We start from the raw sequence: 27,724 nt of genomic DNA, 5'->3' as shown, positions 1-27,724 counted from the left end.
ATAAATTTTATCTCATTTGGCATTATCTTAACCATGGAAGCCACACTAACACTGTTATCATGTAATATGGATGTGTAAACTCATCTGTAAAAATATCTTGGGAAACTAAGATGGGAAGCTGTGTATCACTTTAATAGATCTTCCTTTTTTCAATTGCAGCATTAATATAATCATGCCCTTGTACTTTCAAATATTTAATCTTCATTTTTTGGGTGTGTATGTGTCATGTACTGGTTCCATAATTACAGTGCTCAATGGTCTCCTTATGGATAACAAAATCCCTACCTGGAAGGCTACCATGAGTTAATGAAAAGTGCATTGATCACATGCTGCTCTACATGCAAGTTTCAGCTCATTTATCTGAAGGAAGCGTTTTCTGTGTAGGAGCTTTCTCATATGTGAATGTGAATCAGCTGTATAGCAGATTAGAATTCCTGCTTCATCCATAAGCATGCATTAGAAGAGTAGAGGAAAATCCAGTCTAAGCATCCTGATTATGAGTACAACAGATGGTTAAAGGGTAACTAATACACATTAAGAGGTCTTGAGTAAAAGCCCAGAGTTTCCCCTCTTAACCAAAGCCCTTGCTTCTTCATTAGATTGTCTACTATTTTTATATGAGCTATGTAGCATCTTTGCAAGATTTGTGGTCTTCGTTTTCCATTTATCTTTTTGTTTGCTCTCCTGACCCATTTTTAAACTACCATTTTATCACTTGCTTGACACATTATAGATGCCACTAAGCCATAAGCTGCCCTACTTTTACTGCCAGTTTCCTCAAAACCTTAGTTTACTGGTAAGAGCAACAATACTTAAACTTTTTTTGGAGGGGGGGATTTGTAAACAAATATGTTTTACTGATGTGATGAATTCTAATTGACCCACATTAGATCATGGGCATAGAAATTTTACCCTGTCTAATCTGAATAATTTGGGGTTGAATCCCAATGTGTGTATGAATGGTAACTTCTTTATAACAACTAAATGACATAAGTAATACTATTTGGTCTCTGGGAAATGGTTTTCTGATTTTGTTCAGTATATGATGCTAAGAGTAGCAACCAGCAGCCATGAAGTGACTAAGGCCTCCTGAATCCTGCATTATGGGTTCCTCAGCCACTTCATGTATTATTGAGAAGCTTATTTGCTGCTCCCCACACAACTCGGGAGACGTGCCAGTCTGTCAGTGGAGATTAAATAAAGAAATAGAAGTATGCAAAACTGAAGATATTTCTGCAAATGATCTCTCCACCCCCCATCCAGCAAACGAGAGGCAATATCATTCTTCAGAAGCTCTTGAGGAATGTGTGGAGTAGAACTGAGGAGGTAGCTTGGAGACGGTCACAAGGGTCAGATTAGGGAGGCCTGGAGGATAATATTGGGCCCCTAGGCCTCAGGCTCCCCATCCCTGTTATAAGGCATATTGCTGTTAATTCTGTGAGGGAGATAAACTCCCCCCCCCCACGTTTGCCTGTGCTCGTTTAACTCTGTGGTGCTCTGCTCTTTTCATTTCGCGTTGCTTCTCCCAGGAATAAGGCCTCTTCCTGCCTCCTTTCCCAGTTCAATACTTGGCCTAGAATTAATTTGATGCAAGTGGACATTGGCACATTATAAATGGAAATGAGACTGCTGACACTTTACAGGCATTGAACAGTTCTTAGGTGGTCACAGCTTCTGAGTGACTGTTAGTCTAGAGGGATTGCAATTGGTGACCTAGAGTGAAAGGTCCTGGATCTCATTACAAATAGCCTGACCACTCATTTCCATCAAAAGCTGTGCTTTTGTTTTGTTTTTTGCACACTAGAACTTTAGGTCCAGTGCATTTTGTGCACCTTTTTTGGTTTCAATAACAAAAGGTCTCAACTCATTAAAATGCAGCATGTTGTTTACAAGCTGGTGTGGAAGCTTTCTGTGATCTGTGCAGTGTAAACAAAAGTATATACCTTTATTTGGCGTTTCCGGCATGCAATACATGATGAATCAGTAGGATATTCTAAATGATATGCAACAAACTCAGAATCACTGCGTCAGAGAATTGCATCAAAAATGGTCTGAGTATATATGTACTCAACTGAGGTCATTCAGAGGGCCAAACCACATCCTATGCTACACATGTGACATGCAGCTGTATCTCTGCTATTTCTTTAATTACATGCATAGGGTCCTCAAGTGTTATTGGGATCACAGCAAGCAAAGCCACAATCAGAATGAAAATTGGTTATTTCCCCATGTATCAATGCTGGGGGGGGGGGGAATTCCTACTGGTGCCGGTGGGAACATTTTTCTAATTCTTGTAGCTGTGCCTTGGGAAATATTGTCATTTTGATCATGGCTGAATGTGGAAGAGAAATCTTCCCACCCTATATGCTGTAATCTGGATACTAGTCATTACCCTGACACCAGTAATTAAAGACATAGCTACACATTAAGCACAATGTAACATTTGGCCCTCAAATAGCCTAGCCTGGTCATTGTTTGTTGACCTGTTTCTATCTGTCCTGTTCATTAAAAAATATATATATTGTTATATATTGTGTCCTGCATTTAGCTTTATTGTTGCAAGCTGCCTTTTTTTTGTGGACAGGGAATACAAATGTGAAGAGTAAATTTGTATTTTGTATTTTACTTCAGTGATATTTAAGTAATGCTACTGTGCTTGATCACAGTCATAGGTAGTTAAGGGGTATATAAATTGTTTGCTTAAATAAATAAATAAATAAATAGCATATTTTTCAAACTTACATGTCTTTAAGTAAACATTTTTTCTTTAAAAAGAAACTTATGTGATAAAGTGTAGGCCAATAGCCTTGAAGTTTATTATGAAGCATAGTTGTAAATACAGTAATACCAGTGCCTAATAACTTTGAACTTGTTAGGAACTTAGTGCAGCCTATTGTGTCTTACATTATATATAAACAATATATAAACAATTCTGGTTTGTGTTTGTGTTGCTGTTGAGCATGGACTACTATGCACAAGAATGTACCTCATATTTATTATTATTATTATTCCACTCCTGGTTCATCTTTCCCCATGATTTTATACAAACCTTTATGCTTTTTGTCAGTTGCTTTGAAACTTCTTATGTGTCAAGCTGTTAATAGTAATGATGATGATGATGATGAATGAAGCAACAGAATGAAGTTTTGAGGCAGTATAATGCATTGTATCACTGATACTGCAGGTGTGGGGTATTAATTTGAAAGCTTCCTCATGCAAGAAATGCCTGGCAAACACTGCATTCTCAGATAGAATACTTTATTTCACCACTTCAGAACTCTACTAATTTATTCCTAACCCTTTCTCCAACATGTGTAAACCAGGCTTAAATCTAAGATTGTACAGTATTTTGCCAAAGTTATTGATACTTTGCCTATGAATTTCAGTAGCCCGAGATATTACAATAAGTATCTGCTGAAGGCCAGTGAGCATAGAACGGTGGCTGGAACACTGTTGCTAAATAAATAACACCATCTAGCAATTAGATGGCTCTAAGATACTTGAACCAGCTCACTGGGCCTAATTATTACTGCATGCATAATATATCAGTAAACACTGATGAAGACTTCCACACAGAGCTAAGATTATACATTGGACTGGGACTCAGATATTTGTGTCGCAGGAATTGGACTGTTTTAGAACTGGAGGGAATATTTGTGGCAAACATAAAATTCATATCCTCCAGCATCTGGTTGACCATGAAAATAAAACATTTACTATCTCAAGCCGTCTGACCCTTAGTAGCTCTACCCCCTAACTAGAGAGCAACAACATCAGCAGTGACATCTGTGCCTCTGTATTAGTGAAGCAGATGTTTTACTTCTCCTCCTTCAGCCCTGCACCCATCTAAAAGTCAATTTATCCACCATCATTTATACAAGTGCATATTCTCACCCACACTTCCACTACATCAGTCACCCTGGCACATTTCCTGTCAATCACATGCAGATTTCTTTCTCAATTCCAAATAGATAAGTATTTATTCCTACTCCTGAAGACTCTAGGGCCGATGTTGTCTCATCCTATGTAAGAACTTAACCTGGTCCCTGCTGGATCACATCAAGGGTCTATCTAGTTAGGCATACTTTTCCCACACTGGATGACCAGATATGTATGGGAAGTCCAAATGCAGGGCATAAATGCAATAGACTGTCCTACTGTTATTGTTCATCAGCAGCTGCATTTAAGAAGCATGTTGCTTGTGAGTTTGGAGGTAGTATGGAGCCCTTATGAACCATTGCTAGCCATATCTTCCATATCTTCCATCAGCACATCTTGTAGTAGTGAATTCCATAGTTTAACTATGCACTGTCTGAAGAAGTCTTTCCCTTTGTCTGTCCTGAATCTCCAACCCATGAGCTTCATTGGATGACTTTGGGTTCTAGAATTAGAGAGAGAAACTTATTTCTGTCATCCTTGAACACATCATGCATAAATCTTACATATCTTTGTCCTGTCTCTCCATGCTTGCTTTTTCCCCCCCTAAACTAAAACTCCACTGTTTCTGTAACCTTTTCTTAGAGGGGCGTTGCTCCATCTCCCTCATCATGTTAGTTTTCCTTTACTAGCACCTTTCCCAGATCTATGTATCCCTTTTGATGAAGAAACATGGAAATCACTTTATAGTTGCCATATATAGACTTGACATTTTCTTCATTCTGCCTTGCCTGGGCATTCTGCTCCCATCACTTTCCGTCTGCCCCTACCTGGGCCTTTCATTTCTTTTTATTGACTCTTATTTACATAGGATCTGCCTCCCTGTGGAGATTATTGCATTTTCATGTTAAGTTTCATCCAGTCTATCATCCTGATGTACACATATTCCTACCTGTATTGGTATGAAATCCCCAGTTCGTGATCTTAATGCTCACTTCTCCTCTAGTCTTCCTGCCCAGTTAACTTTGCTCCTTCCTCTTGTTTCCAGTACCTGAGCACCTTTATTATCATTGTAACTGCCCCATGTGCAGGTTCTTGAGTTATGGAAGTTCTTTGTTGATAATGATGTCCATTCCTGTCCTTAGAAACCTAAAACTGAAAGAGAGATCTAGACCTACTTGAAAGTGACAAAATTAAAGGACTTATTTTCAAAACACACAGTGGTTTGCTTAATGAGGATAATATTAAGCTTCCCTTTTCTCCTAGAGCTTCAGTCCCAGTTGGAACTCAGCTTGTATTGTGAATCTTCAGTAGTAGTTAAAGCAAATGGCCTACAATAGCCTTTGGGCTATTCTGTTCCAGATTGTCGTCAGGGAGAAAAAATTAATCCAGTGCCAGTTTACATTTGCTGTCTGTGAATCAAACTGTGAAAGCTAATTTAAAAACTTTCACACTTGGCTTGAATGAGGACTGTCTGTGCTTTGATAATGTTAAATTGTACACGATTAGCTCCAAAGAGTGCTGGCTTAGGTAATACTCATCAGCCTCAAAGTGCCAAAGCTTAATGATTGCTTTGATAAACTAACACCAAGGTTGCAAGTGTTTGCAAGTGAGTTTAAGGGCACTACAGAGATGCAAGCACTCTATGCTATAAAAAACTGACCTTTAAATCTAAGTCAACTTATTTTACAAATAGTCTGTGTAAAATGTTGTTGTTGGTTCCTAGACTTTTAAAAAACTTTTTAAAAACATCAGGTATTCCTGTTCTTTAGTCATTTCTTTCGTTGAATATTTACACCCTGCTCTGCTTGAAAATAGGTCTGGAAAATCACTAGCAAATTTCTGCCTTGTTATTCATCAGCTGCTCATTCACAATGATTGAGATGGCCAAACGCATAACAGTATGTTCTTGGTTAGTTATATTTGTGTATGCATATATATTCACAAATATCCAAAGAAATGTACAGTAACTCTGCACTATTGTTCATCAGCTTATGGGGACACCACTGTAAACTATTTGGCAGCGCAGTAATCCTGATCTATGGAAGCAAATTTGTGAATTATGCCAGTGTGGTCAGGGTGGCTTTTTGTCTGTCTCAGCTGTGATATAGCTGTCTCTATCTCTCCAAATGAAGCTTTCCCTTGAGAACCTTATTCTTAATCTGAAAGTGGTACAAGCTGTATCAATCTCCACGGCTCCGAGGGCCTCAAAAGGCACACAAACCCATATGAACTTGAAGGTGTCATAATTGTCCTGCGCATTCTCCCTAACGTCAACAAGTGGGCATATATCCTTCTTAGGGATGGAGGAGTAAACCAGTTCAGTTCACATTTAAGTGTGAAACTACCTGATCTGTACTTTCCAGAACCATATAGGAACTGAAACATAGTCATCCTTCAAAATGCACACTTCTCCAAATTTTTGCAATAGTTAGCAATGTGTACAAAAATGCATTTGCTGGCATGAACTATATATTAATGAAAATAACATAGGATAATGTTGTGAAATATATTATGTGAAATTGCTTTGCAAAAATGTCAGCAATAAGCAAAATTGCAAAGAAAATGTGTATTTTAGGAGAAAGTAACACTGAAATGCTGATGAATTTTTATGAGGACTCTTAATTTAAAAAAAAAAATTGCACATGGAAATGCAGAGAAATGAATTTAAGACTAGCTGGATGAGAAACTGAAAGAAACCAAGAATGGCAGATTCACCCAACTCTACCTTTCACAGTTGTGCTGTGTCAGAAGATTTGTTTCAGTACCATTTTGGGGGTTTGCCTCTGTTATTGCTCTCCTGTGTCAAAATTAACAAATTACAACTGTTGAACTGGATTTTGGATTTTGTCCAGTCTTAGTGTAGTCCAGCCTATTGCAATATATGACAGAATAGATTAAGATAAGCATTTACCAAGTGGTAGCTTCTGGGGCTATTTTGTGGCTTTTGTCTTTGACATAATAATTGTAAGCAAATTATCTGCATCATCCTGCCAGAAGGTGCCATAGGTAGTAAAATAGTAAATCTGTGTCTGTTAATTTAAGCTCAAACACATGCATTCTGAGAAGTATTAGGTAGCTACTTCATTTGCAAAGAAGAGGCTATAGGTAATTTGTCTCCGATCACATGATTTCTGCAATGCCTTTTCTTATCCCATCCCCTAAGATGGACTACTTTAAGTGTCAGAAGGTTTAAAATGAAAAACATTTCAGAAATAAATAAGAATTTATGACAGGGTTTTCAAACTTTGACATCTAAAGCTTCACCAAATTGGGGTGTGGTGGGGGGAAGCAACACCAGCTGTGACACAGACCAAACAAGAATGAATTGGCTATCAAAGATCATTCCAATCGCATCAAGTAGTCACTCAGTCAGCACAAGTGACACATGACTTCCTTCTGTTGCAATGGCTACAGATTTGGGGGGAATGGTGGTGGCAAGATTTGGAGTGTAAACAAGCAGAAGACTACAGCTTTCCTAGAAATATGGGGCTGACATGTATCCTGAAAGCTCTGAATATGTTGCATATCAGAATCATGCATAATCAGTGAGCCATCTTGTAAAACACCTGAATCCATTTTTTTCTTTAATCATAGTTCTTTCCCCTTCTTCCTCCTCCAGGATTTTTACAATGTTAATAGTGAGTTCAGATGAATTATATTATAATAATGCTTTCCAGTGCTTTATTGGGTGCAAACAAGGTTCCCCTTCATCATCCTGTTCTCTCCAGCATCACAAACTGCAAGTTCAATCCCTGCAGACTGCACAGCCAGAGGCACACTGGTGCTTGCTGCTTACTTATCCCTTAACTAAGCAGAACATTAAGTCCCAATGTCTTTTTTTTTAACCTTGCATCCAGAGGATGTGTTCTCTCTCCTCCACCCACTCCCAGTAATAATAAAATGCATTGTAAAAGAAAATACCTGAACTCTTAGCATGTTGTTCATTTATAGGGTTTTTGGGGGCCTTATCTTATTTCTTGCATTGGGATTGCCACCATCATAAGCTCACTTAAAGTCTAGACCTTCCTACTTGGTAAATGCTAGGGAAGTAGGGAGCTTCTCATAACCTGTGCAATATTAGAGGATGATGGACTAGGCACAGGAACATCTATATCTCAGACAAAGACTGATTGGATGCCATACTTTCTCCAAGTTGGCAGGAAATAGGGATTTCTAGATAAGGAGGAGTCTGAATCGGCCAAGCCCAGTCCCAGCCTTTTCGACCATGCTTCATCCAAGTGCTGTTCTTATTGGTGCTACTCTCTTGACCAGGGGTTAGCAAACTTTTTCAGCAGGAGGCTGGTCCAATGTCCATCAGACCTTGTGGGGGGCCGGACTATATTTTGAAAAAATAAATAAATGAACAAATTCCTATGCCCCACAAGTAACCCAGAGATGCATTTTAAATAAAAGCACACATCATACTCATGTAAAGACACCAGGCAGGCCCCACAAATAACCCAGAGATGCATTTTAAATAAAAGGACACGTTCTACTGATTCCTGGACCGTCTGCGGGCCAGATTTAGAAGGTAATTGGACCAGATCCAGCCCACGGGCCTTAGTTTGCCTACCCATGCTCTTGACTTTGAGCAGGATCCTGCTTTGCTGCATCAATAAATAAGATAGATATTTAATTCCTGTGCTACCTAGGCTCAGGAGTATGATCTTGGCTACACTCTTGTGTTGTTGCATTTTGACAATTTCAGTTTTACCTCATCAGCATTGCTCCATGGTCAGTTTCTTGTGATATGACTTAAGGCTGCACAGTTGAAAACATCTGAAGTGTCCCTAAGTTGAACATTGTGTACCCACCATCTTGACCTGGCTTTCTATACTCACATACCTGACCTTGCCTTGATGTAGAGTATATTTTAGCTCCTGAGACTGCCAAGAAACTTTATCAATAGTGTTCTAAAGCCTCATTCAATGAAGGAGAACAATCACAAGTGTGCTAGCTCTGTCCCCTGACACCCCACCCCTCCCAGACTCTGCAAATTGGAGGGGTCACTTCTGCAGCAGGGAATCATTTCTACTTGTGAAGTGTCCCTGCTTGATTTAGAACCCTGATATTCCAAGAGGAGGCTGTATATGTTGGACAGGCTCCCTGCTTCAGAATTTATTCCTCCATCTTGTGGAGGGCAGCAGTGCTCAAGGAAGATTTATGCCCAAGTCCGTACTCTCTGCCATCATGTGAGGAATTTAAAATACATGGCTCCAGTCAACACCCCAAAATTCCACCAGGCCCAGTGCCCAACAATTCTAGATGGTTTAGAAGAAATGTGTTGTTTCAGAAACCTTAAAAAAAAAAAAAAGAGTCTGAGGTCCCCAGTTTCCAAAGCATTGTTCTAATTAGAAGTACTGTTTGATGACAGTTACACTTAGATCTCAATAAACTATACCAAGGGTAGTAATGAGGACATGCTATATTTCTCCTTTACTCAAAATAAATTATTCAAGGTATGAGACAAATCCTCATTTTGTTGTATTACTAGGCTTCTGTTGTTGTTGTTGTTGTTGTTGTTGTTGTTGTTGTTGTTGTTGTTGTTATTTTGAAGTTCAGTGGCATTTTATTCATTACTGTGAATTAGGTGCTGGATACTTAAATTAGCAACTGATTTTTTTTTTTTTTTATGCCAAGGACATTATACTTCTGAGCCAAAATTTATTTATTTAATTATTGAGCCACTGTAATGATCTGGCCGCATTACAAAAAAACTAAAAGCACGAGACAGATCTTGCTTATAGGCACTTTTTTGCCTGGTTTCTATAATTTATTTTTGCTTCTGCCTGTCACTAAGAAGGGACAGGGTATCTATGAAAGGCCCTGGTCTGCCTCCCTGTTCACTGGTAATCTCATTCAAGCTAGAAACTGTCCATTTTATAAAGCTCTAAAACACACACTAATGAATCAAATGTATCTTGTATGATGAGCACGATCTCTTTTCGGCTGCTATATGGCCATCTGTTATTTAGGGTTTCATTTATTGATTAGACTTTATTGTGCTATGCGCCTTTCTTTATCAAGAACATTTGGCAGTCTTCAAGCAACTATATCATCTACATTTTTTATAGAAGTGATTCAAAAGATGAAATCCAATGGAGATGTGTTTCACAAGGTGAAATATTGCAGATCGTCTTGGAATTAATGAATGTGATTCATATTAGTTTTCTTAGATCTAAGTATGATGAAGAGCAGAACAGCTGATGATTTTCTGCAAAAGCATTAGGGGGAGATAATCAAACCAGGGATAATTAGTTACTATTTTAGTATGGAAAAAGCAAGAGGCATATCTGAGTAGCAGAATGAAATTGGATTATCCAAATGCATCTCTGTATGGCACCCATTCCATTCAGCTAGAAATATAAACTCCGTACTGCTTCTGCAATTCTTAGTTCCTATTTTCTTTTTATATTGTTTGTTAATTGGTTGGCCTTCACCTTCAATAAAATATTTTTCAAAAGTCATAGTTACAAAGCAAAAACCTCTAGGCATTCCTAGGCATATGTGCTTGCATATGTTAGTAAGACACAGTTAGTTGGTTGGACAGTGTTCTCGAAGCTACAAACATGAGTCTGCCCAAACTGCGGGAGGCAGTGGAAGACAGGAGTGCCTGGCGTGCTCTGGTCCAGGGGGTCACGAAGAGTCGGACACGACTAAACGACTAAACAACAACATGTTAGTAAACCATAGTTAGAGGACTGCTGTGAATGCACCAGTGTTGACCACCTGATTTCACCCCACTCATACTGAGAGGAAACAATCCGCGGTCTGTGTCTTAAGCTTTATGTCTGAAGCAGGGATTGTGATTTGTTTCACTCCCTGAAAAGTATAAACTGTAACCAATGTTTGCTGGTGAGAAGACTGCCCAGAAAACAGCATTCACAATAAACCATTAAGTATGGTTTACCATGACATACAAATTAAGCCATTTTTCTTTATATTAAAGGTAAAGGTAAAGGTAAAGGTACCCCTGCCCGTACGGGCCAGTCGTGTCCGACTCTAGGGTTGTGCGCCCATCTCACTTAAGAGGCCGGGGGCCCGCGCTGTCCACAGACACTTCTTTATATTACCTCAAACTTAATGTATATTCTTTGAAAAAGATTTTTTTTCTTTTGTATATCGTTTAAAATGGGAACAAATTAAGCTGTTAGTTCTGCTTTAGTCATGCAGCCAAGAGCTACCTGAGTGTTTGGGTCAATAAACTCAAGGTTTTTGGTTGGGTCTTTCTTTCTTTCTTTCTTTCTTTCTTTCTTTCTTTCTTTCTTTCTTCACTCACTCTTACAAACTGGCAAAGTAGTGTCCGTTCATTAAAAGAGATGTCCCACATTCAAGAGTTGAGAAAGTCAGACTTTGCCTTTGAACGGAGACAGACTTCAAAGGTGAACCAGGATGTGATGTTTGCATTAGACGTGTGCGCAGCTTATCTAAACTATGCATATCCTGCTATTCTGCCTCGCATTAGCATTTTTCTCTCTACCGTCATTTAACTTTCAATCTAACCATATAGAATTCCCATTAATCTAGCTTGGTATTCTGCAATTTTCTCTGCTCAGGTTCAGGACTTGGGTAAAATAGCTTGCATCAGTGAGTGCTACTACTATGATTTTTGGAGCAGTGGAATATATTATGTATGTCTCAAGGAGCTGATCCGAAAGCCATAATGGTTCAGTCCAGGGCTTGAATGTGGATCACTGGCTATATGGGAAATAGCCAAATAGATTAATGAATAACATCAGACCAATATGTTTTGCATTTGGTTACTGTTATTGAGAGTGCTGTTGCTGCTGCCTGTATTCCCCCCCCCCCCGCCATGTTTCCTTAGATGTCCTCCAGAGGCCTTTAAGGTCAACACTTTCTGAAGCAGATAAAACATTATAATTCCTTGAAAGTAAATCAAAAGGATTATGACATCTAGGAAGAAGCTGTTGCCAGACAGCTCATGAACAATATCACTGTGACTGACCCAAAGGCAATACTTAAACTGCCAGTAAAATTGCCCATGGAGTCTGCCAAGAGACCAGATGCTGCTGCTGCTACTGGGAAAAAAAAATACCTACTGTAGCTTGGCATTTGTCCTGTAATTGCTTTCCAGGAGAAAATAAACTATAGCATGACAGGAGAAGGTGAATGGCTCCTCACTGTAAACTACCTGGGTGACCTGAAAATGTGTATGCCTTTTTGTGGCATGTTATCCATCTGCTCCATCCTTCATTCTACCTGAGCTGTCTAGTTTTTGATCTCTACTGCAGTGGTGATCTCTGTTGATGATTTAGCACTACACACCTATTCTTTTTGTCTGTGTTGGGACAGGAGGCTTCCATGGAAGAAAGGGGAGTTGTTATTGTTGTTAGGATGCACGGGTTGTGTGGCCAGAGCCTACAATAAACTTATTGCATGCACACACAGAGAAAGAAAAGGATCAGTAATGATTGTAATATATGTTCCAACATGCCAAGGTTTAGATTCTAAACTTTAGAACTACATATTCCATATTAATCAGTTTTGATTTGGTGTTTTTTTTTACCATTTTAAAAGATAAGGTGTTTTTTGCGGGGGGTTTTGCACTAGGCCTACATTCTGGCTGTCATGTTAGTAAATGAATTTGCAGCTTGAATGTTTCATGTGCTCAAAAATTATTTAAAACTCTGTGAATAGTGCTTCATTTTCTGTTCATAACAGTTCTGTGATCACACACAAGGTATTGCAAAATAACTTTACTCAGAATAATTATCCCAAAATATCTGATACTAATTTCTAAAAGCTGTTCACAAAAGTTTTGATGAGTTAATTTCAACAGATGTTCAATTTGTTAACTTTTAAGTCAAGCACATTTTTTTAATAGCTGACTCAAATGTGCCCTGTACATCATTTGGAACCTTTGGGAATGAAATTATTTTTGTGAAGATTGACTTCCTGATTTAAGCAGCTGAAGGCCAAACTAAACTTTATGCTGCATGTGTAGCATGCAGTCATGTCTGTGCTCTTTCATTGCAGTATTTAATTTCAGGTTATATGGTGGGGTGGGTGGGAGATTGTCATCGGAACCATGGTCTGTAGGCATCCTGAGGAAAATCAGGCACACTGCATATTTATAAGGCTTGGGGAAAATAATAATAATAGTAACAACAACAACAACAACAACAACAACAACAACAACAACAACAACAACATATTACTTATACCCCACCCATCTGGCAGGCCTCCCCAGCCACTGTAGGCGGCTCCCAACAGAATATTAAAAACACAATAAAACATCAAACATTAAAAAAAAAAACTTCCCTAAACAGGGCTGCCTTCAGATGTCTTCTAAAAGTCAGATAGTTGTTTATTTCCTTGGCATCTGATGGGAGGGCGTTCCACAGGGTGGGTGCCACCACTGAGAAGGCCTTCTGCCTGGTCTCCTGTAACTTTGCTTCTCACAGTGAGGGAACCACCAGAAGGCCTTTGGCGCTGGACTTCAGTGAACGATGGGGGTGGAGATGCTCTCATTGTCTCTGAGTTGTCCTGGATCTTCAGCAAGTAAACCGGAATCTTTTTTCCCCTTTCCCCCTTTTTTTGCATTCTTGTGCAAGTAGATAAATAGGTACCGCTCCGGTGGGAAGGTAAATGGTGTTTCCGTGCGCTGCTCTGGTTCACCAGAAGCAGCTTAGTCATGCTGGCCACATGACCCAGAAGCTGTACGCCGGCTCCCTCGGCCAATAAAGCAAGATGAGCGCCGCAACCCCAGAGTCGGCCACGACTGGACCTAATGGTCAGGGGTCCTTTACCTTTTTAATAACTTTAGGGTTTTCCTTAAAAAAAAGCTTTGAAGTGTCCAGATTTTTACTTCTTGAAATATGGCAACCCTAACTAACCCACACACAAAGTATTTTCCCCTCCCACATACACACGACTTTCAACTTACACAGGGTTACATTCTAAAAATAAAAATAATAAAAGGAAGACAAAGCCTTCCAACTATTTGTGGCCATGCCAGAGGAAGAGGGAGACGCCTTGAGAAAGGCTAGTCTTATTCATACAACACTAAGTTGTGGTTTAGCTCCACATAATGTCTGTACCAGCTTAGAAAGCTGGCATGTATGTCTTCAGTGGGTTTGAAAGCTCTGACTTTGAGTATGTTCAAATACATGTAAAAAAACTACCTCTTGGTATTTATTCCTCCTCCCCTGGTTCTCTCTGGAGATGACTCTTTGTGACTGGGAAAGTTTCACTTCTCCCCAGCACAGCTTCACTTTAGTAGACATTTAACAGACTTAATTACAACATACTCTGATCTTAGCTGTGTACTTTGCCCCCTCTCATTCCTTAGTCTCTATTTCGCTTTGTAAAAACGGAATCCAGAGCTTCGAAAGAGGGGAGAAAATCCCTTCAGCTTGTCACAATAAGTCGCAACAGCGTAGCATTGGTAACGTACAAATTTATCATTCCTTTGTTAGTTATTTCAGTGTACAGGAGGTTGGAAAATGGGAGTTTTCATTTACCAAGCATAATACCAGTACTTTAAGACAGTGTTTCAAAGACTATGTATTCTAATAATTATCTTACTGAAAGCATGTTAAAGTTCACAGAGCTACTTCAGGACTAAACCAGGTTTGTAGATAATGCAGTGTACGCATAGGGTGCATGGTTTGGTTTGTGGTGGATGTGCTCATGAACAAGGCTTTTAAAATTGTTATATAGACAATTGCCTAGCTGGGTGCATTTGGAGGGTGAGTAGTACAGGAAGTGCAGGTAGCAGAAGCTGGCAAGCTACATTGGAAGCAACCTTGCAGGATGATATCTGGGCAGCCTCAAAGAGGTAGACAGACAGGGAATGCAGAGATAATTTGGCAGCAGGAGCAAAGCTCAGTTGTAAAGCTTCCTTGGAAGAGTACCCTCACCCAGTGAATAGTTTGTGTCTTCATAAGAAGCTCTAACTTACATTTTGAGACTCATGTAATTAGAGCAGATATTAAATAATTGGAAAATAATCAATATATAAGAAGCTAGGTAGTTACATCTAATGTTTAAGGTAGAATTAGCTCTTTTGAGCTCATTTGTTGTTGCATGTTCAGACCTAGAGACCTCCCCCCTAAATAAAATCACACGTGACTCAAATTTTAGTTTGGGTTTTTGGCAGAATTTAGGACACATCTTTATTGATTACAGAAGGTGAGTGGTTGCATAGGCTCTGGTTCAACTAGCTCCCTGCACTCTTTCAGGCAGCGCTAACCCAGGGCACCAGCATAGGTCAGCCAAGGGTGAACACCTGGGAAGATGAAAAGCTGGGTACAGACTCTGTTCACCACCCAGATGCCCCCCCTGGACTCATGTATGGGCACAACCCCCTCTCAGGGGTTGACCAAACCAGTTGAGTCCATGGATTCCTTTAACGGAATACCCTTCACATAGGGATGGTGAGACCGCTCCCCCATCCCTATCGCCTATCCGCCACACGAACACTGCACTCGCTGCCAACCACTCACATCTGTAACCAATCCCTTAACCCTGCTGACATGGAGGTCAGCCACAAATCATTCCCAATCACAGACAGATGAACCCCATCAAGCCTGTAAAGGGACGCATCACGGAAGGTAATGCCCGGGTGATGGATCACTGTCCCACCCAAGGCCAGAACCTTCTTGGCCACTGCGCTCTGCACGCACCTCCTGGCCCTCTCAGTGGCAGCTGGGCATTGGCTACCACAACACACACGTCGCTGCAATAGCTGCGACCAAAAATGTTTGAGTCCAGGAAGAGCTGCCTTCAACTCTTCCAAGTCCTCCTGCATGCGGGTCCACAGGCTCAAGCTGGGAGCTTCCAGTAAATTGTTGTCACCCAGCTGCACCATCATCGCTGCAGGCGTGCCTTCCGCAGACACCTTCGCCCGCACCATCGGGAGAAGCTCCTCCCAATGCATTCCTCGTCTGGACACCCAGGAGATGCACACGTGGCCGGGAAGTCCGAGCCTGCATCCGAATCCAGACTCCACTGCCCTCATGCTGGCCCAGTGGACAATGCTGTGCCCGACTATCCAGACGTGCAGGGCAGGCGGACCTAGGAATGAACAAAACAACATTAATAACTGCACCTCAGCGCCGCATCCAAACTTAACCCCTGTATACCTCAGATTTCCAGTGGCCCAGATCCTTGATCCTGTTGACGGACAGACCCCAGTGCGCAGCAGTAGTAGCTGCACCAATACGAAAGGAATGAGGTGCATTGCGCATTACTGCAGCAAATCGATGCCTCCTTCATCCTAGTGAACCAGGAAGGGTGAAGTGACAAATATCTCTTGGCATCCTTTACTGGACAACCCAGAACTGAATCATCATCAAAGATCTGAGAAGACGTACCAGTAGAAGAGGATGAATCGCCATCTCTCCACCTCTTGGCCCTGCGTTTGGAGTGATGACTCCTCTGCCGCTTGCCACCAGTTGAAGAAGAATAAGAAGAGAAGAGTTTGGATTTGATATCCTGCTTTATCACTACCCGAAGGAGTCTCAAAGCAGCTAACATTCTCCTTTCCCTTCCTTCCCTCACAACAAACACTCTGTGAGGTGAGTGGGGCTGAGAGACTTCAGAGAAATGTGACTAGCCCAAGGTCACCCAGCAGCTGCATGTGGAGGAGCGGGGAAGCGAACCCAGTTCCCCAGATTACGAATCTACGACTCTTAACCACTACAACACACTCTAGGTACCGGGAGATCCTCCTCCAAAGACTGGACACTGAGCGCCTCCCTCGAAGGAACAGACCGAACGTGCACAGAACTAAAAACATGTGAGGAGTTTGACTGGGAGAAAATTCCCCTTCCCACATGCTGTGCAGGCTGAAGCCCTGAACTCCCAGAACCTGGGGTGCCGACTGCGAACAAGGCAGCCCTGACCGAAAGGCCCGCTGCACCATAGCACCCATGCTCCTAGGACGACCCCTAGGAATAGCTGGGTCTGGTATTCTGGAAGGCTGAAATGGAGACAGCAAAGCCTCAGAAGGATCATAAACCTCACTCCCTTCGCTCACATCCAAAGGACCGTGAGCCTCAAAAACAGTAGAGGACGTGGAGGGGCCAGGCTGAGCATCAGGCTGCCTCCCAAACTGCTGGGCCAGTAACTCAAGTTCTGTATTAAAGCAAGTCATGGCAGCAAGGTCTGAGCCAATATTGGCCATAATTGCACTCAAGCGATCCAGCATAGGCTGATGAACCACAGGGGCTGGCACAGAACACAATGACTGAGAGGGACCCCTAATGACCCTCTTAGAAGGGAGAGCAGGACTGGGATTCCTTTTAATAGGCATCACGGTCCTTTTGTCTTGTGTAGGGAATGCTAATTACAAATACACAGAAAGACCCAGGCCTTTAAAATGGCACTCCCGCCAATGCAAAATGGCACTCCCACCAAAACTCGTCAGGAAGAACCAGACCCTGTGACCTAAAATGGCGGCCAGAACAAAACAGAGGTTTTTCCTGCCCTTAACAAATACACTACCCAGCTAAAATGAAAGGGAGCACAATAAAGGCAGGGAGAGGGAACTCTCGCTGCTATGAAACCAGTCAAACCAATTAAGTAATGACAGGGCTAAAGGAGCGATAAACGCACTTGCCCAAAGTCATGTATTAGGCACAAGGCTGCTACCGCAGCCAGAAAAACCAACCACCAAAATGAAAGGGGAGAGCAGCAGCAAGCTCCACAACAGGAGCGCCCGGGGGCTGGAGCCCCAGAGGGGCAAAGCCCCGTTAAGAGGGGAAGAATAAAAAGCAATAACAAAAAAGGGGGAATAAAAATTAGAAAGAAATCAGTCAGACGATCCATCAAAGGTAAGTCTCTTAGCTGCACAGAGAACACGCTGTTAGCTTGTTCCGAATGCATGAGCCAAAAGAGGAAGCTCTGGGTCACATGCATGGGTATATATAGGTCCCTCAATCTGTTTGGACTGCACCCCATTGGTCAGATTGGACCCAACATCAAGGCACCTACCAATTGGATGTTGTGGCTAACCAATCAAACCCACCCACAATAGAGGGGGTCAGTCTCCAGGTCTCACCATAACACGTGCCCTCTTTTAGGGAGGACACGATTTGTTGTTTTCTGCTGTACAAAGTTTGAGAAGACTTCATGTACTTTTGTTTTTCATCATAATATAATCATTTTTTGATTTTTGTTTTTGCTTTTGTACATTACTGTTGTAGAAATCTGTAAAAATTGTGGGTTTTTTTAAGAAGCTCCTTTCAAAAAGATAGATAGGATTTGGGGATTTTAAATCACAGTAGCAGCTGGACTTCATTGTATCATCAAATACATGACAAAAATCTATGAAGAATAATTCTTGTGTGTATAAATAAATTATACGTCTCAGCTAAAATATAACTTGGTGCATCTTGCTCTGTCGCTTTGCAGTTTGTCAAAGAATATAGTGTAAGAAAATGGTGGAAAGTTCTCTTCCTCTGATATTATGTTTAATATCCAACAGGCATGACAGATAAACGATTCAAGTAATTTGGTCATTTCCAATTACGTATATAACAATAGTAAGTGAATATACAGTAGGATCCCAACATGCTGATTTTGCTTATGTGATCACAGCTTTATGTGGACTAATAAATGAATAGAAAGGGAGCAGGAAATTCTTGCTCTGGAGGCTCTTGTCCAAGAATTTTCAACATCTCAGATGATGGGAGTGGTTCTGGGGGGGTTATTCTGACTTTGCACAATTTTGCATTTATGTGCAACCATCTGGGAACATAACCCTTGTGTCAGTTGTGGTCACACTGTGTTAAAATACAGAATTGGCCGAAGAAGAAAACAAATGAGCAATTGTACGAGCACCAGCACCCTTTATAAATTACAAGTAGTTTATTTCCTCATGTGTATAAAATTATGACTACATTTGCACATAGCAGTATTCTAGAGTTAGAGAGCAAATCGATTTACTTCAGGTTCCCAAATGTTTCATTGTTTTCCGCATTGGGCCAATGCAATGCAGTTGAGGGTTTGATGTATTTGGTTATGAAAGGGGCCCTGTGAGATGTCTCCAAACTTAACCTATTCAGAGATTAAATCTATACCTGTTCACAGGCTTGCTGTGATGATAAATGAATTAAGAATTGAAAGCACTTTGTATGTATACTGGAAAGTGCTATTATTAATGGTATTTCTCTCCCTGATCACATAGTATGGCTAGTTAAGCCTGTCTGCAGATCTAGGTTACATGACTGAAAATCTGTGTGGAATTAAGATAATCACACATATTACAAATTACAATAAATAGGTCAGATGCTCTTGGTGGAGTGTACTCTCATCTTCATCTAATTGTTTTTCTTTTTAAAAAATGAGTAACTATGCATATTCCCAGAGCTTAGGTCAGATGGCTTTTTTTCTATATAGAAGGAAAGAAATACATAGCAGATGTGCCTGAAGTACACAGAATCCCAAGAGGCCATGGGAAGTGAATTTTTTTTCTTATGCTTGCTGATTGCTAAGAGAGTTACTGTGACATTGGAAAACTGAAAATGGTCCATCTGTGAAGGATTTTTTCCCACAGAAATAATATCGATGTATTTTAGAGGAATTAGGTGGGGAAGAATGACATATTTTGGAAGACTAGGACCTCAGTTTAATTTAACTGTGATTATGAGGACAGTATATGGACGTGGGTGGCGCTGTGGGTTAAACCACAGAGCCTAGGATTTGCCGATCAGAAGGTCGGCGGTTCGAATCCCCATGATGGGGTGAGCTCCCATTGTTCTGTCCCTGCTCCTGCCAACCTAGCAGTTCGAAAGCACGTCAAAGTGCAAGTAGATAAATAGGTACCGCTCCGGCAGGAAGGTAAACGGCGTTTCTGTGCACTGCTCTGGTTCGCCAAAAGCGGCTTAGTCATGCTGGCCACATGACCTGGAAGCTGTCTGTGGACAAACGCCGGCTTCCTCGGCCTATAGAGCGAGATGAGTGCCGCAACCCCAGAGTCGGCCATGGCTGGACCTAATGGTCAGGGGTCCCTTTACCCTTTACCTTTATGAGGACAGTGACATGTATAAGTGCATCATAATCATACTTTATCTGCTTAATATACTGTGTTGTGAATGAGACCGTGTTGTGTACCTATAAGCACATAGATTACTGATTGGATTACTGTCATGCTTTATACGTGGGGCTGCCTCTGAAGATGTGCTGGAAACTTCAGATGGTGCAATGGCCAGATTGCTCCCCAGAACAAGACTGTCTGAGCATATAATGCCAATCCTGGCCTGACTGCACTGACAGTTAGTTTCCAGGCCTAAGTTAGAGTCCTGGTGCTGACCTTTAAAGCCATCTCAGTACCTTAAGGACCGCCTCTCCCCATAAAAACCAAACTGGACCCTGTGCTTGTCATCTGAGGCCCTTCTTTATGTCCTCTCTCCTCAAGATGTTTGATGGGTGACAGCAAGAGATGGGGCCATTTCTCTGGTGACTTCCCAACAGTGGAATTTTTCTCCCAAAGAGGCTTGCAAGGCACCATCATGTCATGCCTTTAGGCACCAAGCAAAACCATTCTTCTTTATTAAGGTCTATGGCCCTTAAATAATCTATGGCCTGTTAAAGCGGGGGGTAGGGTATGAAGACAATGGACTGTTATCATGATTATTTTATTATCACAGTGTCTGTTATTAAGCTTTCTATTGAGCTTTTAATGTGTTTTTATTACTGATGCTCGGTAAAATGTGTTCTTAATATTATACACCGCCCTGGGATCTCTTGATAAAGGGTGGTATATAAACCAAATAAACAAATAAATAGATTGACACAAAATTTGTACCCAGGCTCTTCTTTTCAGAGCCTCCCTCCTCCTATTTCTGGTCCCCATCATAATTTTGACTGTTGTCCCAGTCCAGAAAGGGAGGCCCACACATTGAAGTTGGGCTCAAATCATCACATACTACTGCATTCTGTTGTGTGGATGTCAAATGCTGTGCCAGGAGGCACCTGATGCACATAGATCAAACGGAGGTGTGCATCTAAGCATTCATGTGCATTGCCTTGTATACTGTGGATAGAGCGTGTCTGTGTAAATTTGTTTTGTGCTGTAAATGAAAGTCGGTACTTATTTCTTATCTAGGGCCAGTACATGCAGTTTTTATCTGTTTGTAAGCAGTCATGTGCTGCAACACTTCATTGCATGTAGCCATCTCTTTATTAGGATCTATGTCTACAGTTAGTATTGCAGTTACATCTGTAGTGGATGGTACGATGGTGCACCACTGCTCCCCTGACCTCCAGTGGGTCACATTGCTGCTGCTTACCAGGAGGTAGTGGGGAGGGGAGAGGTCAGTGCCATACAAAGACCCTGGTTGGGAACAGCAGATTGTACCCACTATTGTATTTGCACTATGCATTAATGGGACTGTGCAAACAGTGGGCTCCCAGAGAGGAGCTTATGGATGCTTTGCTCCTTCCATGTCCTTTTCACTGACACTGTGTGGCTGATCTAAGCCAGGGTTTGGCTTAGCATGCTGTTCCAACCTGGGCTCAACCTGGATTAAGCTCTCATTTTGTTATTTGGTGCAGCTTGGGATAGGTGAGGATAGACTTTCATCATGGGCATGAGTCTGAACAACATCCAAATAAAATTTTGGCTCACCTCAGTATACTGCATGAGTAAAATAGGCTGGAGAGAGGCAAAGCAACAGTAAACTATTCCCCAGGAACTCACATGTTTGTGTGGTGCTGGTGAAGTGCTGGTGAAGCCCTCCCCCCCCTTTAAACTAACCACACTTTTAAGTGTACAGTACATGGAACTCTCCAAAATAGACTGTTTCTGCAGGAACTGTAAGGTCCGTCCCCCCAATTTTCCTGCAGTACAGTAATTAGAACTGTTGATGCACCAGGTCAAAAGCAGCACGTTGTTTTGATTCTTGCCATTGAGCGTTGAGCACTTCAACTCTAGCATTTAATTGACTCACCAAACACAACTTTGTTCCTTGACTGGCTTCTTTTCAATTGTTTGTGTGCTTCTTCTTTCTCCTTGTTCCCAGAGAAAACATATAAACTGAATTTTCTCTATTTGCACCAGTTCTGTCTGGGGCACCAGTTGATAGAAAAGTCCTATTGTACATGTGTAATATAGGACATACAATATTTTCCTTGTGTTGTGTTATTTTCTAGCCAGGAGAGTTTAGGTGGCGGTCACTATTGATGCATTTTGGGCGAGGAGGTATAAATGTATTTCTAGTTTACTAACTCTTCTTAACCCAAGTGATAGCTCATTAATGCTCAAAATATTACAGGCCACAAAACTATTTTCTCCTGTCTAGTCTGCTTTTGTTCAAATAAAATCAAAAGTGCATCTTGTAGCCCAAGCTATGAAAACTGTAAAATGCTTATTTAGTGCAAATGCCAACTGATTCTTAAAATAAAAATATTTCTAGAAATGTGGTGGAAAAATAAACTTGAAGCCCTTAATCAGTTGTGCAAAGCAAATAGTAATACAACTGCTGCTAGTACTTTAACTGTATTTAATTGGGTTTTCGAATGTTTACTTCATTAATTCCTAGGTATTATATCATCATAAGATGCATTCAGGGTATAAGCTCTGTACTTCTCTTAGAATTAAAAGCCAATTAATTCAGAAATTGTTTGCATTGCTCCTTTGTGCACTCAGAAAGAGAATGGAAATCTTCTCATGTTTGTTAAAATAAGAAGATTGCATATAATCTGCAGGAAAATCTAAGTCATGGGGACACTTTTGTAATAAATAATAGTGTGGTGTAACACAAGAGCTGAAATGTTACAGAGGAGAAACAACATTTTAAAACTAATTATGTGATTGTGGTTCTTAAACTACAGTGAGAATAACAGAAGAGCAGAATTGGCATCTCATTGATAAAACGTGCTCCTTCCTCCCCCCTTTGGAAAAGAAATGAAACAATGACCTAGATTGGCAGAGACAATGAAAGCTGTGGCTCTGAATAGCAGCCTGCTTGCCATTCTGATTTGGATATCAAAACAGATGAAATGTGGAAAATATGTAAGCGTTTTTCTATCATGACCCATGCAAAGACCTACAGTTGGAAGGAAAAATGCATTGTTGCACGACCTTACTCTGACCCCAGCTTTACAGATGTCAAGACCTTGTTTTCATATGCACTGTTTAGAGGATAATAGGGCATGACATTGGCTTTTAAATAAATTTGTGTGGGAGCATGTCCATAAGACTTGTAAACCAGTTCACAGGAAGTTCTTCTATGCATGTTTCATTGAGGTTCATGAAAGATGAGCTACCCCTGGCTTGATTTTGATTTTGGACCCCAAACCCACTCCGAATAGGTTTGCCCCCTCAATTCTCAGTTTCAAAATTCAGATTTTATTGCTCTGGTGATAGTGACATTACCCACGGTACCCACACTGGTCCCTGGACCACATCCCACATACTCTTCTCCTTTGTTTTTTACTAATTAGGTGGTGTTTGTAGTAACATCACCACCATTATCAAACATGTCCGCAATGAAACAATTTAAAAGCAGTTGTAAAACAGTTACAGTTAAGTTCTCTCATCCACTGATATCAGGGTTGCCAAGAAGCATGTCTAAAATTCCTCAAATGCCTGGATGTTTATTTTGTCCTGGCTTGAGGTCAGAAAACCAGGTGTGCAATGCCACCCTGCTGATCACTGCTGGTATACAATGCTCTGGATGCTAAATATGGTGCAGGTAAAGGACCCCTGACAGTTAAGTCCAGTTGCAGACGACTCTGCGGTTGATGCGCTCATCTCGCTTTACAGGCTGAGGGAGCCGGCGTTTGTCCGCAGACAGTTTTTCTGGGTCATGTGGCCAGCATGACTAAGCTGCTTCTGGCGCAATGGAACACCGAAACCAAAGCAGCGCACGGAAATGCCGTTTACCTTGCCACCAGAGCGGTACCTATTTATCTACTTGCACTTTGATGTGCTTTCAAACTGCTAGGTTGGCAGGAGCTGGGACCGAGCAAAGGGAGCTCACCCCATTGTGGGGATTCGAACCGACGACCTGATTGGCAAGCTCAAGAGGCTCAGTGGTTTAGTCCACATCGCCACCCACGTCCCTACCCCATGTCCAGTGCTACTTGTACCTAAGATGCTGGTATCTATGCTCATCACAGTGTCTCAGTTGCAAGGATAGTTTGGAAATGTAGATTCCAGGGTGCCTAATAAGGACGAGGGAAGCATGAAAAACTACATTGGTCATAGTTCTTGGTGGCTGGGGTGTTCCCACTGTACCATTCCAGACATCATGGGAAGTTTTAAATTTTGAGCTGAAGAGGAAAATTTTTTGCAGGGGTGTGTGTGGGCGCAGAGGGATTGCTGATTAGTTTGTAATGCAGTCAAGCACTGTAAGGTGAACAAGTTCATATTCTGAGACAAGTTATTGTGAGCTTTGGTTCTGTATATCTGAACTTCATGGCAGATAGATGCAAATGAGGACACATGATCTCACATTGCCAGCATTTACCATACTTCAGTGGAGATAGTGCAAAAGTTCTTGGAGTGTGTCTATATTTGTTTTCAAGATTTTATTATTTGAAAGAACCCAGTGGAAGTATGTTTTGCCATAACATCTCTTAAGCATATTTTCTAAATGGCAAACAATATCAGAGCATCACAGCTGTATTGCTGTCTTTGATATAAACCCTTAAAAGTATGTTGAACTCCAGTGGTGTTTCAGTAGTTTCAGTAGTTGTCATTTTCCTCCCCTGCTTTTTGACAGCACTTCTTTTTGCTTTAGGCTAGGTCTATATGTGTTCTACAAAGTAATTCTGATCAGTATATTTTTGTTTTAATCAACCTTTCTCCCCGCACCCCAGACCCCAGAAATTGAGGTTATTTATATTGTGTTTAAACAGCTACTCCTGTGAAACAGTTCCATTGTCATTATCTGAATGAGAGACCCATTAAGTGAATGCTGTGTAGCTGACAGCTCCTTAAAAAGAAATAATATGCCATGATAATTAAAGGGGAAAAGCTTCCTTCCGCTTCTATTGAAAGAACTTGAAAGACAAAGCACTGGATCCAGGCTGGGAGGGTTGTTGAAAGCATCCTTCCCCTTGTCAATCTTGTTGTACAGCTTAATAAAGCATAGACAGGACTTAATCAAAAGGAAAAAGGCCTTCTCCACCCAAGCTCAAGATAAACTATGATTGTCAATGTCACTTTCCCTTAAGAAAACCAGTAATAAAAATGCTACTTTCAGTAACAGGTCTGAATTTTATAATTTTATAGGAATACACTAGTACAACTATTTTATGTAGATGTTCTAAATTTTCATTACACTTTTGCAATCCTGATTGTTTTCACACACATAATATTAGTTGGATGAGTTAGTATTAGAATTGGTTAGTATTATACCCATTTTAGGGCTGAGTGTTTGAGGCAAGTTCCCTAATGTTGCCTACAATCCTTGGCAGTGAAAGGACTTAAACCATTCTGATGTGAACAGCTTTTTCTCATAATATGTTCCTGGGGTGTACCTTCTCAATTTCATTTGAGAAATATGTTCTGGTAAACTAAGAATATGCCCAAAATTTCCCTTGCCCAAATTTATTATTGGAGTTTTCTCATCTTGTTTTTCTGAAGCTGAATTCTCCATTGTTCTGTTAAAAATAAATAACCCAACAACCCTTAAATTTATACAGCATGATCTGCATGTGCGGTTTGCTTTATCTTTCATTTCCCTTCTCATCAATATTTGTTGCCCAGATTCTGAGGACTTATTGTTACAGGCACCCTATATGTAATCATGGGCATACTCTTCAAATTTAGGACAACTTCTTGGCCAACTTTGTTATTGTAACCTTGCATCTAAATTTTGAAAGGTTGTTCTTTAGACATTTTTCTGATTTGTCCCAACTCAGGACCTTGTACAAAGTCATGAAAAAGTTTGACAATATGTCAGTTTCATCATTTCAAGTGACATCCTTAACAAGTATAAAGACTAAAATCAAGTGCTGCTTACACATTGGATCTTCCTTGGTTTCTCTTCCTGCAGAAAATATTAATTTAGATAAATAACATGGTTATGGCCTGATTCCGTGAAAGGGAGCTGTTTGCTGACATACCATTTTTGCAGCTTTTCTACAGTCGTCTTTTCAGCATGTTATTTCTTGCCTAGTAATTCCATTTTCTGCTGCTCATGTCAGGGAGCGAAAGCTGTGATGGAGTAAGAACTTTAGTTCAAGAATGATCCCTAAATATTCCACTTACATGTTTTGGCAGAAATTTACTTCCAAATGTTTTCTGGGAGCTAGTATTGCTTTTGTTCAGCTTCCTTCATCCACATAGATTGGAATGTTCTTCCCCATCCCAACCCTTTCCTTCACACATATAGACAAAATTTTAAGCCTTCATCTTATCCAGACCAAACTTTTTTTATGGCTTCTAAATAGTTTTGACTAATTAGAAATGCTGTTCTTGTAAAGGTTTTTATAGCAGTTAGAACCTTCCTTCATTTCATAGATTAAATTTCCATTTTCCATTCAGAAAGGTAATTTACAGCTCATCTGAAGCATCAACTATTTTAGAAATTGGTCAGTTTGATTTTGGGTTGTTTATGTGTTATTTTGGAAGTTTGATTTATTTATTTGGGTTTCTGGGAGAGGAGGCAGAAACTTTATACTTTTAAATCAATTGAGCACACTTTGAAGATCTGTCCTTGAAAGTTGCATAATTCACATACAGATCTGAAGAGCTCATTAAGAAGAACCATACATAAACCCTGACACACTAAAGGAATATTAAATCAATTCAAATTGTGCATAGCCATCTAGTGTTATTGAAGCATTTCAAAATGTTGAAAGAGCCTGGATTTGAAAAGGGCAAGTGGTTTTATAGACTTAGCTTCAATAAGTGATTCAAATTGTCAAATCATTCTCTAGTGTTGAGAAGCTTTAATCTCCTAAATTGTAAAGAACTGGGTTTCCTAAATCATTGTCAGGAGCAGAACTGTGGGGAGTCTTGTCAGGATTCAGTTGCAAGTTGTATTGAATCCTAATAGGAATAGGACTTTGGGACACACAACTGGTTAGCAATACTGGGTCCTACTGAGGACGCCATCAGAAACAGAAATAAAAATGAGGTCAAGCTAACTATAGTCAGTTTACCCAGAGAAGTTTGGGTTGAGAGTGCAGGAATGATGGAGACTGTCAGAGAAGCAAGAAAACAGATACTAGTGAAGGCATTGCTTGATATTCCAAGGTAGGGATAGGGGAGAATGAAAACCTACCTAATTCACACTTTTCAAACCAAAATGTGAAGTGAACCATAGCTGCTGGCACAGAACAGAAGCAGGAATCATGGGGACAAAGGAGTGCTGAAACTTCAAAGGAGTTCTTGAGTGCTGAAGGTCACAGAATACAGGAGCTACTTTTCAGCACCCTTAGAAATTAACACAAAAGTGGATAAGCAGTTTCAGCTGATTGTTAATAACTACACCTCCACGGATGGTTTGTCATAGGTTTAATCTTTCTTGGATAACCTGATTCTACAGAAGATGACCCACCCTTATGTTGCTTTTTCTTGCAGCACTCCAGAAGGGTGAATGAAATGAACTGTCTGCATTCTAGTATCTGAGGAGCTGAGTTATTCTCTTGGAGAGTTGTTCTAAATGAGCCTGGCCAAGATACTGGATCTGTGTGAAGAGGACTAAGGATATAATAGGATGTCAACTGAGACAGAACTTCAAGTGGCTGTTAAAACCAGCACAAAGAAAGACTCAAAGAAGAAAGGTAGGAACTTCCCATACTTTGCAGTTTGGTAAAGATTGTGTTCTATTTATAATTAGATCCTTCATGGTTTTCGAAAATTAGCTATATTCCTGATAGGTACACGTACTGTTGCTTTGCTGTTTTGTTTTGTTGTCCA

The 27,724-nt window shown here is 40.7% G+C and overlaps 1 protein-coding gene across 5 annotated transcripts in view; it reads left to right on the top strand.

Moving 5' to 3' along the window:
- The window catches only part of DAB1 (DAB adaptor protein 1), a 643,380-nt gene that overhangs the window by 470,971 nt on the left and 144,685 nt on the right, over positions 1-27,724 (top strand). For 4 of the 5 annotated variants that reach the window (XM_081867205.1, XM_081867206.1, XM_081867208.1 and 1 more), the window contains one exon: positions 27,386-27,588. In XM_081867205.1, the coding sequence (XP_081723331.1) occupies positions 27,522-27,588 (67 nt within the window). In that variant the 5' untranslated portion in view covers positions 27,386-27,521. Of the gene's footprint in view, positions 1-14,205; positions 14,288-27,385; positions 27,589-27,724 lie in introns of those variants that run through there. The other variant, XM_081867209.1, reaches the window with a different exon arrangement.

The sequence above is a fragment of the Podarcis erhardii genome (genome assembly GCF_964252035.2).
Source record: "Podarcis erhardii genome assembly, chromosome: 6".
NCBI lineage: Eukaryota > Metazoa > Chordata > Lepidosauria > Squamata > Lacertidae > Podarcis > Podarcis erhardii.
The sequence above is the reverse complement of the archived record's forward strand: the minus strand, read 5'-3'. Positions and strand labels throughout refer to the sequence as shown.